This window comes from Engraulis encrasicolus, chromosome 9, assembly GCF_034702125.1.
Source record: "Engraulis encrasicolus isolate BLACKSEA-1 chromosome 9, IST_EnEncr_1.0, whole genome shotgun sequence".
Taxonomy (NCBI): domain Eukaryota; kingdom Metazoa; phylum Chordata; class Actinopteri; order Clupeiformes; family Engraulidae; genus Engraulis; species Engraulis encrasicolus.
Genome location: NC_085865.1, coordinates 13,860,916 through 13,878,865, shown reverse-complemented (window position 1 = coordinate 13,878,865; position 17,950 = coordinate 13,860,916). Strand labels below are relative to the sequence as shown.

Here is a 17,950-nt window from a genome sequence, read left to right as displayed (position 1 = left end):
AATTCAATTCAAGTATATTGGCACAAGCAGGGCATGCTTTAAACCAGGGGTGCAAGTCAAACTGCTTTCTCCCCTCCTTTCTTGGTCCACTTGTCCTCTTGCCCCAGTGTTGACGTGCCTCCCCCATTCAAGATCTCGATTACAAATGAGAATGACCTTTTGAAATGTGTGGTGTTGCAAGATATTGAATATTTGAAAAAACATAAGCCTGCAAGTTCACATCAGCCTGCAAGCCTCACATCATAGTCCAGCAGCCAAAAGCCAAATATAAGCCGAACCCAGTTTCGTCTGATAAAGTTTTTTTCTTTGCAGTTTGTGGTTGCCTAAGGTGTACCTATTAAGATTCCAGACGATGCCCGGTGATATCCCTTGAGCATTTTCAGATATTGAGCCTTTTATGCTTGATGTGCTGCAGCCATAGATTACAACAGTGTTTGGCTCCCAATTCATGTTGTGCTGACCAAATACCCTATACCATACTTATTTTGTGTTTGTTTACATGGTAGGATGTGTATAAGAACAGGTGGTGAGGTATGGACATCAGTGGGGGTGGGGTCATGCATGTTTGGGGGCGGGGCATTCACCCAAAAAGCCTGATTTTCCAAGTCGGAGACACAAAGGCCAACATTTCGCCAAACGTGGCTTTATATCTCATAGTGGGTTGTTTGGTTTTGCTGTTTGTAGTTGTCCAACACTTACCCATCAGGATAAGAGTGGGTGATGTGCAAATTTCAGATATTAACCCTTTCATGTTGATTTCGCTGCAGCCATAGCCCACAAGCTTTTGACAGCTTCATAACTGCACTATGATTAACCATAGAGCATTCTGGGTGGTAGGCCTGCCACATCAAAGTGGAGAAAGTGTCCTCGTACCAAATACATTTTAGACAATTACATAACTAGCTGTTTGTCAAGCAGAAATATGTAACATTTAGGCGAATATTGGTGGTGTCAGCTCAGACATACCCAGAAAGGATTACTAATTCAACACAGAATTTCACCATTTCATACATTGCTATTTACTCTTCCTGTGCTGTTGTAACACAAAATAAAACTTGTAAGTAATAATTACATATTTTTTGGCTGATTATTTGTTTGCCTACAAAGTACATAATTTCAGTGGTGGTCGTATTAACATGGAAAGAGATAAAATTAAAAATGTAAATCCACAAAATGACATTGTAATTGACCTTTTACCAGCCCATGCCATATCAGGGTGTGACACTGCGGCATCCTATTTTGGTATTGGTAAAGGCTCTGTTATCAAGACCCTAAAAGCTGGATATCACTTGACATCAATTGGTAATGTGCTGGCACCATTCCAACAACTTTCCAGTGAGGCCACTAACTTTGTGTCGGCATGTTATGGCATTCCAGACAGTATCAGCATGTCACATACAAGGTTGGTGGTATGGGGAAAAAGAATGGGAAAGGTCATTTATCTTCACCTAACCTGGCTGCTCTTCCACCAACAACAGAGGCATTTCTTGAGAACGTGAAAAGGGCTCATTTTCAAGCAATATTGTGGAGGACATTGGTTCACACTCCACCTGAACTATCTCCTGAAGCATTTGGATGGAAGAAAGACCCATGCAACAAAGCACTGATACCAATAAGTGTTCCAGAAAATGTCAAAGTGGCACCAGACTACATTTTACAGATGATCAGATGTGGTTGCAAGAGTAAAAGCCCCTGCAATTCTAAGAAATGTAGCTGTGCTGTAAACAGTGTGCCTTGCACCATTTTCTGTGCATGTTTTCGGCTGGGATGCTGCTGAACCAATGTTGTGTGAGGTGTGTGTGTGTGTGTGTGTGTGTGTGTGTGTGTGTGTGTGTGTGTGTGTGTGTGTGTGTGTGTGTGTGTGTGTGTGTGTGTGTGTGTGTGTGTGTGTGTGTGTGTGTGTGTGTGTGTTGTATATAATGTAGGCTATAGGCAGGCCCGGATTAAGGTGGGTCTGGGCCCCGGGGCAAGGAGATTGCAAGCCCCCCCCCCTCCCGCTCCGAGCCCATACCAACCGAACCCCCCCCAACACACACTCCACTACGCTCTAGTCGCCGTACCGCATAGCCCAGGGGCCCTTTGATTGCCGTTTCCTGTGGCCCAGGGGCCCTATGGTTGCCATATCCCATGGCTCAGGGGCCCTTTGATAGCCGTCCCCCGTGGCCCAGGGGCCCTCTGGTTGCCATATCCCGTGGTTCAGGGGCCCTTTGCCATCCCCCGTGGCCCAGGGGCCCTCTGATTGCCGTCCCCTGTGGCCTAGGGGCCCTCTGGTTGCTGTACGACATGGCCCAGGGGCCCTCTGGTTCCTATGTCCTGTGGCCGAGGGCCCTCTGACTGCTGTCACTCCCCCCAGCCCATTTCAGTTAACCCTTATAGACTAAAGAAGTACAACTAAAGAATATCCTAGAATAGAGGGCTCTATCGCAATCAGCATCGACATCGGTATCTGGATTGTTGTTGGGCCCCCCCTGGGCCCCCTGGATCCATGGGCCCCGGGGCGCCAGCCCCACTCGCCCGGTCGGTAATACGGCCCTGGCTATAGGTGTTTTAGGTGTTAAGGACTCTGTATGTTGTATGGGTGTGGACAGGTCTTTCTGTGCGAATTTAAATGCATGTACATGTCTTATTTGATGGCTGTATGGTCTTTCATGTTGGCTATTTGTGGTAGGCTACCTACCGACAATGTTGTCATGTATGCTGTCATGATGTGATGTTATGCAGGATCTCATAATGCACAATCCGTTCCATACTTTACAGTCTTATTCTAAGCAATGTTGTGAATGTTTTTACTGAGGCATTTGTTGATTTGTCATTCATGACCTGATTTATATAACTAAATGCATAAAAATAGGCAGAAATCGCATTTTTTAAGGTTATTAGCAGTATTTTCTCTGTACCTGGATAACAAAAGGAGATAGCCACAATTAACCACAGTAAATATTCTTGTATGTACGATATTAACAAAATAAAAAAGGAATTTTGAAGCTGGCATTTTCAGGTGGTCAGATTCATTGCATCAAAATATATGCAAATTAGTGCATATTTAATTAGATAATAGCCTAATTAGCATATTTAAACATAAAATATAGAAAACTTGTAATACATTTTTTTCTCCAATTCATACGAGTAATCATCTGATAAAGTTTCATATTGATATCTGCAAGTTAAAAAAAATACCCTATTCACCTACAGTGTCTCGTCTTATTTGTGGGATTGCTGTTATGAAAGGGTTAATTATTACCCCATATTGAGTTTGTTTCAATAAGGGCAGTGTTAAGGCAGTCCAATGTGAATGTTTTTCAGGTAATATAAGCAATTTGGTACATTTTGTAACATTATTCACAGTAATATTAGGTGTCTTTAGTTTTTTGTCATAATTTGCATTTATGGGACAATAAAGGCTCAAAATCTGGAAATGTTCAAGGGATATCACCGGGCATCCTCTGAAATCTTGAAGACTTGCCAAAAATCTATCAGATAAAGCAAAAAAAAAAACTTTATCGAAGAAATCTGGGTTCAACCCCATGGCTCCCGGACTATCAGGAAAGGAAGGGAGGAATTACTTTGACATGAACATTTCCCAAAGTAGTTCTACCTCTTAAAGCATTGCTTGGAAGCCCAGCTGTGGCTGTAACGGCTGGGCACTGGGCTGCTATGCGAGCGACTGGGGTTCGATTCCTGGCACGGGTCATTTTCCGATCCTTCCCCGTCTCTCTCTCCCAGCCATTTCCTGTCTGTTCTCCACTGTCCTATCAAATAATAAAGGCACAAAAGCCTTAAATATATATGTATATTTTAAAAAGCATTGCTTGGCAAGTCTGCAGGGGATTCGGGGGGGGCACTGTTGCAGCCCAGAGGGACGTGGTTGGAATGCTGCTCCTGTCTTGTCTCTCTGCTGCCCGCCTATGGCTGCTGTTGGTACTGCCCCTCAGTGGCCGTGGTGTAGTCCTCCAGGACGCTCTGCAGGTACTCGAACGTGGGTCTCTCCTCCGCCTTGGGTTGCCAGCAGCTCCTCTGCACCTCGTAAAGTTCAGGAGGGCAGTTCTCTGTGCAAGGCATTCTGTAGCCACGCTGAACTTGAGCCATGACCTCACAGTTGCTCATACCTGAGGCAGAGAGAGTAGAGAGAGAGAGAAGTTCCATTGACCCATTGTTTCCGGGTTCTAGTATTGCAGGGGGGGGGGAATCCCCCTTTAGGCAGACCTAAGGACTGTTCTATTCAATGCTAGGAGTATTATGACATGCCCCTTTAGGCAGACCGGAACCTGGTCATGTTAGGTGCCCATAGAAACCTATTATGTTGGCATATCTCTATATACTTAAAGAATCTCTGCCTAAGGAGCGGATCAGATCATTGTGTAGAAGGAAGCGCATGTAATAAGATGTGAATGTCATGTCATGTCATATTCTCAAAGCCTGGTTAACCATGTAATCATCAGAAACTTAACTAATAGTTTCTACTTTTGTTTCGGTTATTTTGAAACCTAAATGTGTAATCTTCTCCAGCTCGTCTGTTCTGAAAAGAAAGACCACCTCACAAACACTGAATTGCCACTGTGTCACAATGTCACAAGACTGTATAAAAGTTAGGTAGACCATCTTAAAATCACGTGTCAACCTTGAAATGGCCTGTATGTTATTCGCATGGGAGTCATATTTTTAACTGGGAAGCTCTGAAAAGTTCCATAATTTAGCCAGTAGATGGCAGACATGACTTTCACTGGGATTATTACTGTGTTCCGCCAACACCACTAGCAGCCATAAACTTCACATTCTACACACTTGTGACTGGATTTCAAACCCACAGGAGCATGTGCAAAAAGGGAAAGAACTCTGGTGCCACACGGATGTCTATTTTCTGTAATTTATTTTTTAGTGCAGTGAGACTAACGTTTCGACATGCGTCTTCATCAGAGTCCTCCTCCACAGGAGCATGTCTCTCAGAGCGAAACTGAGAAAATCATTAAGGGTTTTTTTGGGGTTTTTTTTGTAGAATGTGCAAGTTAGGGTCTTGAAGAAACTAGTCAATGAGTCAAAAAACAGGATTGGTTTATCTGAAAGCTAATATTTTCTTTTTTATAAGGGCAAGGGAAACTTTCAGAGCTGATTTCTCTGTTTTTTCTACTTTTAAGAAGTGAAAACATTCAACAAGCCACAAATTCATCAGATAGGCTACCAGATTCCCACAGGTGAGGTATTGTGAAGTCTAATCTGCACTATCATGGTTGACCCAGTGTGCCCCTGGTCTTGCAGCTTGTTTTATTGTGGCTGGTCACATTTGTTTGAACATGTATATTGGTTTTGCCTTTTTGTGCTCATAGTAAGAACCAGGAAATTTCAAAGAGGACATTCTCACCTGGGTAGGGCATTCTGCCGTAGGTTACGATCTCGTATAGCAAGATGCCAAAGGACCACACGTCTGATTTGATGGTGAAGGAACCATAGTTTATGGCCTCTGGAGCGGTCCACTTTATGGGAAACTTGGCCCCTTTAAAAAATAACCACAGTATTAAACAACAATCCAATATAGCCCTTTAAAAGAGTTTCGAGTAGGGCTTAAACGTAATTTACATTGATATACTCTTTGAAGAAATCTGTAACAATATAAAATTCAAAAGTATGGTGTTCAGTAAAGTATGGTCTTACGTGAGTACACAGCCTTCATAGCGCTCTGTTTCTTTTGATATGTCTTAACATTGGTGTTCTTTTGACTTAAGCACATCTGAGCATTTTAAAGTGGTTTAAAACATTTCAGCTGGCAAGAAATAAAATGTACTTTGAATCTTCAATTCACTTTCGTGGGGGATTTATTAGTTACTACTTCACCCTCTTTCGCTGTGTACATGTCATCATCGATGATGCGTGCCAAGCCAAAGTCTGCGATTTTACAGAGCAGACACTCCGACACCAGCACATTGGCTGCACGCAGGTCTCTGTGGATGTAGCTCTTCTGCTCTATGTATGCCATCCCTTCCGCAATCTGCCAGCATACACACACACACACACACACACACACACACACACACACACACACACACACACACACACACACACACACACACACACACACACACACACACACACACACACACACACACACACACACACACACTCTCAACTTTATAAATGGCAGTTCATCACTTCTCCATTTTCTCTTCTTGAGTTTCAGAGGAATTTACCCACAAAAACGGGTACACAATAATTAAGTCTAACAATACTTATTGAAAAACTTTTTGTAAATTTGTTTCCACCCTATTAGGCCTACTACACCCTATTACTTACAAAAGGTGTTCATTTTATGAATTACCTGTGCAGAGAAATCGATGAGTTTAGGCAAAAGCACCCTCTTCCCTGATGCACTCTTGAGGAAATCTAATAAGCTCCCTGAAAGAAATCAAATGCATATTATTTATACTTATATCAAATTAATATTTATATTAAAACATTACTATTGACTATTTGCCTCCACCAAGGTTACAGTTCTGTTGGTGTTGGTTTGTTTGCCTGTTAGTCAAGGTGTTGGTTGGGTCTTTGTTGGTTGGTACCTCTATGCAAAGTTATGGTGGATTTGCATGAAATTTCCTGGGTTGCCTGGAGCTAGGCCAGTGAAAAAAGTTATGACATGGTGGCAGCTACGTGGCAGCTATGTATATTACTAAACCTCTAAGCATGTGCAAAAAAAAATGCGCTTCCAACAGCGACGACAGGTCGCAATGTTTTCAATATCTCCACTCTGGAGGGAGCTTGTGTTTTCTCTGTTTTAACTCCTTAAAAAAAAGATGGGTACATCTGTCCAAATGTTCCACGTTTACCTATCATTACTAGAGATGTACAGGATCCAAGATCCGGTTCCGGATCCGGCAGGATAATAGGGTTTTTCAGACTATCCGGATCCGGCATGATCTTAAGCAGTGGATCCGGTATCCGGCAGTTACCTAAAAGTCAGGATCTGGGGCATCTCTACTTTTTACGTAGCCTAGGCTTTTCAGTCAGTCTTTCAAAACCCCAATCGCTGCATGGAGTGAAAGCCCTTTGGAAGCGGCCATTGAAGGCAGTGTGGCAGTAAGCCAATAAGTCTTGAAAATAGTTTGCGCCAATGTAATAAAAAGGGCCCATGTGTGCAAGTTGGCTATGTGTTTCAACCCTTTCGTAGGATCCGGTATCCGGTTCCGGATCCGGCAGGATCTTAGGCAGTGGATCCGGTATCCGGCAGGATCCTAGAAATCAGGATCCGGTGCATCTCTAATCATTTCCCTTGTCATGGGCGCATAGCCTTAAGGGCTCCGCATACTTAACGTACGCAATTTGGAACCATTAAAATGTGGCAGACCATTCATAGTCAAAAGCGCCATTTACAGGCTTTTGCTTGTATTTCGGAAGTGTGCCCTCTGCTGTTCATGAGAGAAACGGCAGAATCTGTCGCAGAAACGGCAGAAAATCGCAGCGGGAGTTCTACAGATGTATAAAAATAGAAAGCAAAACACGACTGAGAATAGTTAATTCTCATTAATTAGAATGCACATTTCAAAACTCTGGTTTTAAAAATATCCCATTTAGGGACTAAAATGCACCTGTCACAATGGATTTTTTTTTATCCATGTCATGTTTACACGTAAACAGATAAAAAAAAAATATCGGTATGTACATATACGTGTACCCAGCACCTTAAGCCATCGTTGCTCCAGGGCTTCTGCCCTGTTGCTGAGGGGGGTTTCACAACAACTGCAGCTGGTGTTCACCAACTCATCAAACAGACTATTCATACCCCTTGTAATGAGGATTGGGGCGTCAAAAATCAAACTTGTGTCATGAACATGCGTAGTAAAGTCAGTGTGTATGTGTGAGTGAGTATGTGTGAGAGAGAGAGAGATAGGGAGCGTGCGCTTGGGTGTGTGTGTGAAAGAGAAAGAGAAAGAGAGTGCGTGTGTGCCTGTGTGTGTGTACACATCGTACCATTGGCCATGTACTCTGTGATGATGAAGATGGGGGGTGTCTTAGTGATCACGGCGTAGAGGCGCACCAGCCTCTCGTGCTGCAGGCCCTTCATCAGCTCCGCCTCCTGCATGAAGGCCTCCACAGACATGGTGCCCTCCTTCAGCGTCTTCACCGCCACCTTGGTCGTGTTGTTGTACATCGCTGAGGAGAAGAGAAGACAAGGGGAAGGTGAAGAAGCAAACGCCAGGCCCCATTTCTTATTACACACACACACATACACACACACATACACACACACACACACACACACACACACACACACACACACACACACACACACACACACACACACACATACACACACACATACACACACACAGTGTGCAGTAAGAAGACTAACATACTGATACTGACTGTACAAGTCTCTCTCTCTCTCACACACACACACACACACACACACACACACACACACACACACACACACACACACACACACACACACACACACACACACACACACACACACACACACACACACACACACACACACACACACACACACACAGGCCTCCAAAATTTGGTACCCTGCTTCAAGGTCTTCAGAATCCCCTTATGATGAGGGGCAGGGGTAACCTGGTTCTCACGCCATGGTGGAACATTGTCAATCGCTTAGCTCTGGAAAAGCGTGGGTGTGTTCAAAACAGCTTGAACCTGATTTGAGAATTCACGTGGCTTTCGTATTTACCCCGCCCTGCGATCCCGCCCCGCGATTCTGATTGGACAGGCTGTGAAATTCTGATTCCGTTCAGGCTGGTCTAAGATTTCCAGACCCTCGTGCGAGCTCACGAAGTTGAGCGGAAATGCACGGGACTCACTAATTCGACGCCCTCTCGGTACCCTAACCCTAAACCTAACCCTAACCTTAACCCTAAACCTAACCCTAACCCTAACCTTAACCCTAAACCTAACCCTAACCTTAAATCGCTTGTTTGAAATGTTTGATTACCATGTGATGTACCACGAAAGTACCGAGAAGGCGTCAAACTAGTGGGTCCCGGAAATGCACGAAGGGTCTGAGGGTGAGAGCCAGGCTAGAGCAGGGGGCGTTTATTCAGAAACAGGTTGAGAACTAGTGGTGTAGGAGAAAGGGAAGCATGGTCTGCTGATTATTCTCAGCAGTGTGATCAACACCCAATTCAGCTGAATACCCAAACATAGCACTGCAGACACCACCCATTACACACAAGCTCTCTCCCACACACTCACACACACACACACGCACACAGGCACACACACACACACAAACACACACACACACACACACACACACACACACACACACACACACACACACACAGGGAAGCTGACATGGGGGGACAAAGGGGTCAATTGTCCCGGGCCCAGGGAGAGAGGGGGCCCAGAATTGAGTTGTTATTACTATGCATGTATTGGGTGGGGGGCCCTTAAGATGACTTTGTCCCGGGCCCGGTCAAAGCTGTCAGCGGCCCTGCACACACACACACACACACACACACACACACACACACACACACACACACACACACACACACACACACACACACACACACACACACACACACACACACACACACACACACACACACACACACACACACACACTCTCTCTCTCTCTCTCTCTTTTCTCTCTCCCACACAAACACAAACTAACGCAATGGAGCAACTTGTGCCAAATTTCTACAAAAGGTTGTCATTTTCTTTAGTTGCAGGATGCCCTTTTAATACATGTTTACTGGACAATTCCACTGCATGAAGTAGTAGGCAGTTTAGGAAGAAATACAACCCCTTTGGAACCACCGACAGCACATGGTTGGATGTGTAAAATTACCCCATGAGCTACGAGAAACTGTCCTGGTAGCCTCATAATGCCCGCTGTTCCACCAGAGTGGAACACTGTAATTGTCATAGTCAAAGTTAAGTGCTATAGTATAACTCTATGACATAACTCAGGGCCTTTAGTAATACAGTGTGACTTGGTCAATTACATTCTAGTAACAGCAGATGTATAACGCTGTGTCTTAATTGGTTAAAAAAGCTTACTGTTGCTTTGACATGGTGCTTCTTCATCTGTGTACAAGCATGTGTTCTGACAAAGGTCCTGGCCACAATCACTCAAAACCAATGATGCATCAAAAATAGATCATGGCATTTTTCTGACTAACTGACATTAGGTGACTATGTTGTCTTAATGTGCCATTTTCTTACTTGATGTGATGCAGCTGTATTTCTATTAAAAAAATCTATTTTTATTTATAATTGGCAGATTTTGTCCTTATTTTTTGGACAATGAAATTAATGACTTGACAAGTGAAGGTAAAAAAAAGTTGAGAAAAATAATACTATACTATATACAGGGTCCCTGACCCTGAGGTCCTCTGGCAAGGACCAGCTTGTCAACCCCCCTGCAGACTACAGACCTTTGGTGGCAGAGCCTTCTGTGTTGCTGCCCCCACCTATTGAAACAGCCTACCTCTCCACATCCGCCAAGCAACCACACTGGCTACGTTCAAAAAGAAAACCACATCTTTCTCCATTCCTAGATGAAATGATAAACCAGCATTACAGAAGGACTTACCCATCCACACCTCCCCAAACTGCCCAGCTCCTAGTCTCTTCACCATGCGCAGTGTGTCTTTGGAGATTTCCCAGGCGTCTCTGTCCCAGGGTGTCTGCACTTCAGGTTTCACACAAGCCTGTCCGAGCTTCCGACAGAGTCCATTAGCTTGTCCTTTATATGGCAAAGTTCACATAACATGACATGATCACTAGGGCTGTAACCATACGCTCAACTCACGATTCGGTTCGTATCACGATTTTTGACCTACGGTTCGATACACCCCACGATTTCTAAAATGTATCTCCACTGAAGTTTGGAAACACTATCGCATCAAATCATAAAGTTGTTTTATGGACTAATGGGTAATAAAACTTTGAAAGGGCGTTTGACGATACTGCCTCCTTGTATCACGATACAGTATCGTGACTCTGTGTATCACGATTTCTCGGTTCGATACAATATCGTTACAGCCCTAATGATCACGCTGAAAGAAGATATAATTTCTATCAATTGTCTTGACAATCGTCTTCACCATAGTCAGCTTTTAGCCCACATTCGTGTTTTTCTTTTGAAATTGTGTTTGAGGGGAAGAAGAAACAGAATTCAGTGCATCTGGACCTTGTGAGAATAGCCAGGCGTATTGTGACTACATGGTTCTTCACAGCACAGCCATCCACTACGAAACTTAACAAGATTGTAAAATACCATCCTTCAAACAATACCAGATTTTATCCAGAGGTCTAATGGCCATGGACCACTAACCCCTACACTAGGCTAAAAGCCAACAGAGATCACTCAAATAATTTCTTTAAAAAAAATGCAACATAGAACACTTCTGTAACAGTAGTTTTGTCCAAAGACACTGTGATTGACATGTTTAAGAGTCCATTGACTATACCGTAGCTAATTAAAAAGAGAAAGAGTATAGCTCTTTAGTATATCCCCTCTAAAAAAGAAGACAGAGCGATTGCAACTCACCTTTGTAATGCTGTATGAGTTTGGTTAGGTCTGGGAATGTGTTGCGAGGGGAGATGTAATATCCACCACTGTCCAGGTTACGAATCTTGTAATGCTTGATGATGTCAGTGCCATGTTCTCCAACGTCTCTTAGCGAAAGGGAGTATGATCCTGTAAGAGAAGAGAACACTAAGCCTCAACTTGATTTTCCTTGTGACAGTTAGTTGTGTGTTTAAAGAGTGAATGCAGGGCTACATTAAACAGACAGACAGACAGACAGACAGACAGACAGACAGACAGACAGACAGACAGACACACACACACACACACACACACACACACACACACACACACACACACACACACACACACACACACACACACACACACACACACACACACACACACACACACACACACACACACACAAAATGTCCTGTTAGCATGTAGCCTACTATATCTAAGCTTAACTATAAGTGAAGTACTAATAAGTACTAAGTACTATAAGCTAAGTAGCTACAGGCTATTGTCTTACTCGTAAGGCCTCACCCCTGCCCATGCCTTTGGAATTGGGCCCAGTGGGCTAATTAAATAGCTAATTGAGCTTTATGTCTCAGACCGACCTGCAGTTGTCTCGCTCTCCCGGATAAGGAAGGCGCCGGGTTTGTTGGCGGGAGCGAGCAGTTGCCTCTCTGCGTCTCTTCTGGAGATGTCCTTGAAGAACCACCTGTAAACAGCATTTCAGACACAACTGTCTTGGGGTGCAGCATGTACATGTGGCAGAGGTCAAATAATGGGGTTCACATTGGTACTCTAGTCTACAGTGACTGGCTGCCATACGTTCCATTGAGGCTGCTCAGCTGTTGCTTAATGCAATTAACCCTTTCATGCAGACACCATGAAAAAAATGTGCAAGATTTTTTATATATTGATTTTCTCACTCATAATGGAGCTAATATGAAGAATCTTTTGGAATTTTTCAAAAATATCTTTTGATGTGGAAGTTATTTTACTGTCCACATATGTGGACACTGCGCATCAAAGGAGTGAAAAGTTATATAGGCCTATACTGTATTTCAAGTTCAAATTAAGCTGTTTTATTCATTTTTATGGTGTTTTATGCTATATAACAACACAATATAACACTTTAACACCATATATCACTGTAATTAACCAACAACAAAAACATATATATAAAAATAGCATTGTTTATATAGGCGGTCATAGAAAAATATGTGGGAAATTCTTATTGCATGCAAGAAGACAGCCAATGCTGGTGAACAAAAAGCTCAGTTTGATTCAGCATGTACTCTAGCTCAATCTTACATCATTTATGTTGTCCCTGTATAAAAGGTAATGTGAAATTTGCCTCCAGACACATGCGTTCTGTAGTCATTCATCAGCATTTTCAAGTATTTTCTGTAAAAAATAGTGTTAAATAGACCCCCTATTATAAATGTAAGTTAATTTACTTACTTTCCATGTTACCTTGTGTCATATTACAACATTATATGACACTTATGCATTATACATTACACTATTTAAGGAACAAAGATGAAACAAAGAGAAAAAAAACTGTCAATTTAGCAATATTTACATACACAGCTATGGCAAGATTTGTGGGGAAACCTTGTTGTATGTGGAAAAAACCTTAAATTCTGATGAAGACACATCTGTATTTGATTCAGCATGGATTCTAGCTCAATCCTACATCATTTATGTTGTCCCTATATGAAAGGTAATATGAAATTTGCCTCCAGACACATGCGTTTTGTAGTCATTCATCAGCATGTTCAAGTATTTTCTGTGAAAAAATAGTGTTAAATAGACCTCCTATTATAAATGCAAGTTATTTTACTTACTTTCCATGTTACTATATGTAATATTCCAACATTATATGACACTTACACATTATATATTACAGTATTTAACGAACAAAGATGAAAAAAGAGAAAAAAAACTGTCAATTTAGCAATATTTACATACACAGCTATGGCAAGATTTGTGGGGAAACCTTGTTGCATGTGGAAAAAAACTTCAATTCTGATGAAGAAGACAGATCTGTATTTGATTCAGCATGTATTCTAGCTCATTCCTACATCATTTGTGTCATTTTGTGGTGAAAGAAACCCGAAATATGCCTATAGACACGTGCGTGAAACACTAATTTTAGGTAGTTTTTCTTGAATTTATTAAATTAAAAGTGTTAAAATGTGTTAAATATGTTAAAAATAATTTATTTTCACACTATAATCATTATAAATGCTCATAACATTAAGTATTTGCCCAAAATGAGCAGAATATTCTCACGGTAATCATAAATAATATGTTTATCATTAGACTCCCTTGATGCGCAACGTCCACATACGTGGACAGTAGCTTTATATTGTATAAAAACCTACCTTTATTGTAAATTTGGATTTTAACAACATAGACTTCTCAAGTGAACTGTACTAAACATCATAATATTTTTTAAAACCTGAAATTGCCCTTTGGTGTGGTTGATTTTCAGATATAAACATGCTTGTTATGGTCATAATTCACATCGGTGGATTTCTTAGATTGATGATGTCATCAAACACTTAATATTTAGTGCAAAAAGTTATAACTGCTGTTAAAGTATTGTAATGAACCTCATGGTACTTCCCATATACAATTTGGAAAAAAATAACCACTATTTACCTATCTAAAGTGGGGTTAGAATTACTGTCCACGTATGTGGACACCGTGCATGAAAGGGTTAAACCACAAGGTTGCACCGTAAATTGAATCCAATTAATACAATGTGATCAGCAGTGACACACACACACACACACACACACACACACACACACACACACACACACACACACACACACACACACACACACACACACACACACACACACACACACACACACACACACACAGAGAGAGAGAGAGAGAGAGAGAGAGAGAAAGAGAAAGAGAGAGAGAGAGAGAGAGAGAGAGAGAGAGAGAGAGAGAGAGAGAGAGAAAGAGAAAGAGAAAGAGAGCGAGAAAGAGAGAGAGAGACTCACTCTTTGCATTCCATGCTCTCAGTGGCAGCTACATAGTTGGCTGGGATCAGTCCTTCTCTCCCTGTGACCAGAGACTTGGCTGTCCACCACTCTCCCGTCCTGATTGAAAACACACAGTACCACACACACACACAGTACAGTATGGCATCTATGGAATAGATTTATAACGACTGTTGCCTAAAATACTGCTTATTTGTTTTCTCAAATGATTGAACTTCTTTGCAATTTTAGGTCTGTTTGTCACTTCATGAAGAATGTCAATTTTGTCCCTATGTCCCTATGTTCCCCAGGTCCTATGTATCCCGGGTCATATGTTCCCCTCTACTGGGGAACATAGGACCCTTTTTTCAAAAAAGGGTTCTATGTTCCCCACTGCTTCAAAGTAGACTGCTGCCACATGGCAAAGTGCTGGTTGTTGTTGCACTTCTGAGGTTAGGTTTAAGGATAGTTTTGGTCAAGGCTCAAATTTACATATCAGAAACATTGCAGTTCTGACAGGTTAGGTTTAGGGATGGTTTTGGGAAGGGCACAATTTGAAAACTTGGAAACATACAATGTGGGGAACATAGAACCCTTTTTTAGAAAAAGGGTCCTATGTTCCCCTTTCCCATACAAAGACAGGGGAATATAGGACCCGGGGAACATAGAACCCTGGGAACATAGGTACGCTCCCGTAAGATTCAATAAAACGTATGGCTTGGAGGTTAAATTTGCCCTGCCAGACTCAGAGAATGGCTGGACGTGCAGGAGAAAGGTAAAACTCAATCACTAAGGTGTAAAATTAGCTTATTTACAGAAATAGTACAGTATTGCTTTAAGAGGCTGGGACTCAGGAGACTGGATGTAATCCCTCTTTGTTGCATTGGTGACATGTGGTATGCTTTTTCTTGGCTCCCATATTGAAAATCTTTGGGCAGACCCTGTCTGCCTGTAGGCCTATACGTAGTTCAATGTGCATGTCACTTACCCTGACAGAACTGTCATTCTTTCTCCTTTCTTGAAAGGAAGATCCCCTCTATTCCTGCCCTCATATGAGTAAAGGGCGACGACCAGTGTGTTGTTTCCTTGCTCTGCTTGAAAGAATTAACATACAAACACTTATTGCATTACATTAAGCTGACACCTTCCCCCAAAACGGCTTACAGTTATTACAAGGTGTTGGTTTAGCTGGTCATAGGGGGTTAGCTACCTTGCTCAAGGGCACTTCAACCACGGATGAAGGTAGTGATGTGAGGGCAACCTAGATTCAGAAGTTACAATCCAGTGCCACAGATTCCAAATTACCTGGTTTTACCTTTCCAAATGTCTAATTGGACAAGTAAAACTAGGTAAGTCATTTGGAATATGGCACTGGAATGTAACTGAATCCATGTTCAAGCACAGTAGCCAGGTCGTGCCCTGATGCAACACCTTCAGTGTTGCTTCTAGTTGCTTCTAGCTTCTCCCACTTTGTAGGGTCAACCATGCCATTTGGGAACTGTTAATTGTTATGCTCTTGGTCAGACGAAGTCTCGAAGATATTTGAAAGTCTATGATAATCAGGCTAATTCTACTGGGGACCTGGCCCACCTTGTTTAGAACCACCTGCATACACCAGCATGAAAACTCACTCAGCCAAGGCCTTACCATTTCTGTTGTGTAGAACTTGCCCTGGCAGAAGTCCCCGTTTCTGTGGAAATGACAGTCAGAGAATGACAACTGCTCAGTGGGCAGGCCCCCAAACTTATTTGAATATTTTCCTGCCATTACGTATGATCAACCACTGGTTTGTTTGTTGGTGTGTGTGTGCGTGTGTGTGTGTGTGTGAGTGTGTGTGTGTGTGTGTGTGTGTGTGTGTGTGTGTGTGTGTGTGTGTGTGTGTGTGCGTGCGTGCGTGCGTGCGTGCGTGCGTGCGTACGTGCGTGCGCGCGCGTGCGCGTGCGGCATGTGTGTGTGCATGTGTACGTGTGCATGTGTAATAAGGGAAACAAAGAGCCTTGGTGTGGCCATGCTGTAAAAGTGACACCTTGGCGAGGCCTGTGGGGTCCAGGCTGTATCTGTCCCTGTCCCCCGGAGGCCTGTGCCTGAGACTCAGAGACTTCCCAATTTGGGGTACTGATCCGGCGCACCCCATCCTATGAGGAGGAGAGAGAGAGAGAGAGAGAGAGAGAGAGAGAGAGAGAGAGAGAGAGAGAGAGAGAGAGAGAGAGAGAGAGAGAGAGAGAGAGAGAGAGAGAGAGAGAGAGAAGGGAAGCAGGAGAGAAAAGAAAGAGAAAACAGCAGTCGTTATAATGGATAGAGAGATAAGAGGGGCAGGAGAGCAAAGGAAGAAATCACTTTATAGGAGAAGAGGTGTCATGTTTTAAATGTTATGAACCACATGTCTCAATGAACACATGTGCTGTAGCTTTAACCTGCTGTCTTATCCAGTCACATGGCACATACTAGTGATATGAGAGGCAGCACGTATGAAAGATGAAATAAATTCATCAGATTTCAAAGAACTGAAGTTGCCTTACAAATAAGCATTTAAAAATGTTCAACGTAGTGCAGGAGAAGAGATAAAAACCAAAAAAGGTGGTTAAAAATATAGGCCTACATATGTGGATTTCTTTCCATTTAATTTTGTTTAAAAACCCAGTCAATCACTTTGTGCTTTGGCAGTCATCAAGAGTGGTGTATGTATGTAACCTGCTAAAAAATAAAATGTAAATATTAAAAACTAAAAATGCTGTGTAGTTTGTCTTACTTACATCAGGCCTGCCTGTGCATCAACTCAATTCAAATTTAAACCAAGAAGAAAACATAGCTTCACTTACCCATATATTCTCCTAGCCTTTTTCACCAATGTTCTTCTTTTTTTCTACAGTAGAAGCACTGTCCTCTTGTTTAAAACTCTTTTCCTGCCATCACCTGCAGTATACAGCCCAAGGTTGACTGTTGACTGTGCCCAAGCCAGAGTGCACTTTTTACAGAGTCAAACTTCCTGCTAGTGTACGCTGTGTGTTTATAATTTATTTGCATAATAACATAATAACGCTCCAGTGCCCTGGCTGGATCCCTGGGGGAAACGTTCCTCAGCACGTCTGCCTCATGCAGCTGGGCCTACAGTATGTAACAACATGGCTGATAGCATCAAAATAGTTCAGCGTAATGTCTCATAATAGAGAAGAAAGAAATTCGGTTTTTACAGACAAAAAAATTAGTGTGGCCAACACTCTAACTCTTCAAATTATTTGAAACATGCTGTTCACAAGCATTACATTTATATGTTGCTAATTAACTGCAGCACATCCTTCTTGGATTCACAGGATACGTGGATGTACTACAGTTAGAAGTAAAAAATGTGTCTTACAAGTCAAAGCATGAATGACTGATTCCTGTCCACGCTGTATGGCTCCTGAACTGAGAGAGAATTATGTTGGCCAGGAAAGAAGAGTATAAA

The 17,950-nt window shown here is 42.5% G+C and overlaps 1 protein-coding gene across 3 annotated transcripts; it reads right to left on the bottom strand.

The window, feature by feature from the left end:
* Nucleotides 1–2,031: 2,031 nt before the first annotated feature.
* On the bottom strand, nt 2,032–17,454 carry LOC134455489 (tyrosine-protein kinase Lyn-like). Of its 3 annotated transcripts, none has more exons than XM_063206573.1 (13): nt 17,325–17,454; nt 16,532–16,640; nt 16,153–16,195; nt 15,494–15,599; nt 14,527–14,625; nt 12,112–12,215; nt 11,510–11,659; nt 10,550–10,702; nt 7,954–8,136; nt 6,308–6,384; nt 5,827–5,980; nt 5,357–5,488; nt 2,032–4,106 (listed from the first exon to the last, which is right to left on the bottom strand). In XM_063206573.1, exons 2-13 carry the CDS (start codon nt 16,637–16,639, stop codon nt 3,904–3,906), a joined length of 1,512 nt encoding a protein of 503 aa, XP_063062643.1. In that variant the 5' UTR covers nt 16,640; nt 17,325–17,454; the 3' UTR covers nt 2,032–3,903. The 3 variants fall into 3 exon arrangements, with proteins under 3 accessions (XP_063062643.1, XP_063062644.1, XP_063062645.1); XM_063206574.1 differs by having other exon boundaries at nt 15,494–15,596; XM_063206575.1 differs by lacking the exons at nt 2,032–4,106; nt 5,357–5,488 and having other exon boundaries at nt 5,512–5,980.
* Nucleotides 17,455–17,950: the final 496 nt, after the last annotated feature.